The sequence below is a fragment of the Ceratina calcarata genome, unplaced genomic scaffold (assembly GCF_001652005.2).
Source record: "Ceratina calcarata isolate Rehan_Ccalc_2016 unplaced genomic scaffold, ASM165200v1 scaffold1929, whole genome shotgun sequence".
In the NCBI taxonomy this organism is placed as follows: domain Eukaryota; kingdom Metazoa; phylum Arthropoda; class Insecta; order Hymenoptera; family Apidae; genus Ceratina; species Ceratina calcarata.
Genome location: NW_017140820.1, coordinates 1,176 through 3,746, shown reverse-complemented (window position 1 = coordinate 3,746; position 2,571 = coordinate 1,176). Strand labels below are relative to the sequence as shown.

General features: G+C 40.8%; 2 protein-coding genes across 2 annotated transcripts in view; both read right to left on the bottom strand.

Annotated features, from left to right (window-relative positions):
• The window catches only part of LOC108621997 (uncharacterized), a 1,390-nt gene extending 1,074 nt beyond the window's left edge, over positions 1 to 316 (bottom strand). Inside the window, exon 1 of the mRNA XM_018019624.1 lies at positions 126 to 316. Coding sequence (XP_017875113.1) covers positions 126 to 316 — 191 coding nt within the window. The remainder of the gene's footprint in view (positions 1 to 125) is intronic.
• A 1,747-nt stretch (positions 317 to 2,063) lies between these two features.
• Positions 2,064 to 2,396, bottom strand: LOC108621996 (uncharacterized; the record flags this gene model as incomplete). The annotated part of the gene is made up of 2 exons (XM_018019622.2): positions 2,064 to 2,193; positions 2,289 to 2,396. Coding segments are annotated over 2 exons (211 nt in total), but the record flags the coding sequence as incomplete, so codon positions are not given.
• Positions 2,397 to 2,571: the final 175 nt, after the last annotated feature.

The following is a 2,571-nucleotide window of genomic DNA, read 5'->3' as shown; positions in this document are numbered from 1 at the left end:
CAGTCATTTTTACTGCTTTGGGCAATATAGGTATATACTAAGTTTCAGTCTTTCTAGTGTTAAACCGGCATTAAGGGGCCAGTCACGTGACTTTCCTAACGTTAAAAATAATATATATTTTTTACCTCCTCTGTTCACCTAAATAAAGTCGATATGAAGAAGATTGTTTTACCTGTACATTGCTACCCTCCGGGAAGACCAGGTATCTTTTAGACCTTGACAAAGTTCTCGGCACATCGACTGCGGTGTCCGCAAGGGCGATCCCGAGGAAGTTAACGCACGCGACGACGAACGCGAGACACCTGATGGCCGGCATCGAATTTCATGCACATTTTACTTGCGCTAGGCAAACGAATTTTCCAACGTAACCGCGAGACGTCTTGTTCGTAAGAGTCCGGAAATGGTTGTACGATCGAAACGCAACTGGAACGCGATCTGAAGGATCCTTGAACAGTTTCGAAGATCGACTAACGGGAACAATAGAGCCCCTGTGCTCTTCCATGGGTCTAATGAACGTGGCCACCTGGCGAAAATTCGTTCGGCAAACGAAATCTGCTACGAGGCTTGTTATCGCGACCTCGGGCGACTCGAGATCACCTCTAATGAACTGAGCGTACAACGGAAACGATATTTGCCCCCGGACGAGAATCTTGTGTCGCAACAAATTTATCTTCCACCACTTTTATTCGGTTTAAATCATCGAAAACTGAATGAGAATTAGTTTAGAAATAATCCTGATAAGAATTTCTAATGTGATTCAATGTTAAACTGTAATTAAGATGAATCATGCAATGGACAATATTGTAGAGGTCGTATATAATTTTTTGTTGGAGACTAGTCAAATCTGACTTCAGATTCGTGATCAGCGACCCAAAAAACCCCCGTATACCAAATTTGACATAAATCCGTTGGTTTTTAAAAAATCATCAAAAACTTTCGATTTGGAAAATCATCCAAAAACATTAAGTCTCTCTTGATGATTTTCCACAAAACCAACGGATTAAAGCCAAATTTGTTACACGGGGGTTTTTTGGGTCGCTGATCACGAATTTCAAGTCAAATTTGCAAAATTCAAGATGGCGGAGCCAAGACTTCAGACAAGATTTTTGAAAATCAACGGATTCATGACAAATTTAGTATAGGATGGTTTTTTGGGTCGCAGATTATGAATCTCAAGTCAGATTTGCGAAAATCTCGTCCCCCATCTTAGATTCGTCGCGCGTCATTGTCGTGTCAAAAAACAGTCACATCAACACTGCTGAACACGTACGAAAAATCGCGAAAATACGTTCGTGCTTTACAAAAAACATGGGCTAAGTGGGCTATTGACCTCGTGTGGCTACAAGCTCCATACTCGGTCTAAAAAAGCCCACTTTACGTACACAATATACTATTTCTTCTACTTAAGCGTAACAGAATTTCCATGCTATAATCTCTAAGTACATTTCTCCCTGTGACGATGGCAACAGTTTATCTCACTTTCTCTGGCACTGCTTAAAACACCGGGTAGAAGAAAGCTGATTGTACTTTCAGATGTGCACTTATATTAATTCATACTGTCTTCGGAGGAATGTTACCATTCCGGAAAAAGTGGCTGAAGGCCGAGAGAGATCGCGTGTGTGGGAGAGCTCTTTTTCACCGGGGCGACACTTATTTCCTCATTCCGCGGGCCACGGCGGTGGAACGAGCGTCTGTTAATTGCATATGGGAGTTGCGCCCTCGCGCGCCAAGCAGTCAGCGCGCAAGAAAACCGCAGACCATTCTAAATTAATGCTTTTCGTGAACGCGTGGCCACCGTGTACGCAATTATAATCGTTCTGTCGTGGAATGCGAGCCTGTCGCTAACCCAAAATCCACTGAGAAAGCTCGCGACACACCCGCTAACAACGCAGGGAACAAGATTAATGTTTGCACGAGTCATGGGAAAATAAAACCGACATAAAATTCATATGACGTTGTTTATTTTTAAACGATGAATCATACAATGATTGTTAACAAAATATAAATAATGAGTAGAATATTATTTTATTTGAAATCAAGCAGGAATTAATCAAATCAATTAATCAAATGTGAATTTTGTATATTTTATTTTATGGGGTGATGAAGTGGTCGACGTTGACCAGCTGAAGGGGACAATTCTTGACGTGAACGTCGCAGCCGAGCGAAGGAAACGAGCTGTCGTCTGTGTACGACCTGAAATCAACGAGTTGCAGGTTGACATGGTTCTTCGCTTATTAATACAGGATTGAAAGGAAAAATGGAAAAGGAATGTTCGACTCAGAACTCACCCGATCAGTAATTGTAATATTTTCGCGATCACTCCGTCCCTTTGGCTCACGTACTCCATCGCCTGGCAGATGTTCATCAGCAGGCACGACCTCCCATCGAAACCGTGACTATCATGTATAATAATATACAATTTCATTTAAGATTATATGAACCCTTACATAAAAACAATGACGAAATTTTGACATTTACTAGATATTACATTAATAAAACACTGTACAAAATTTTAGAAATTTTGCTAGAATATTAAAAAAATTATTACATATGTAATTCTTATGTCGAACA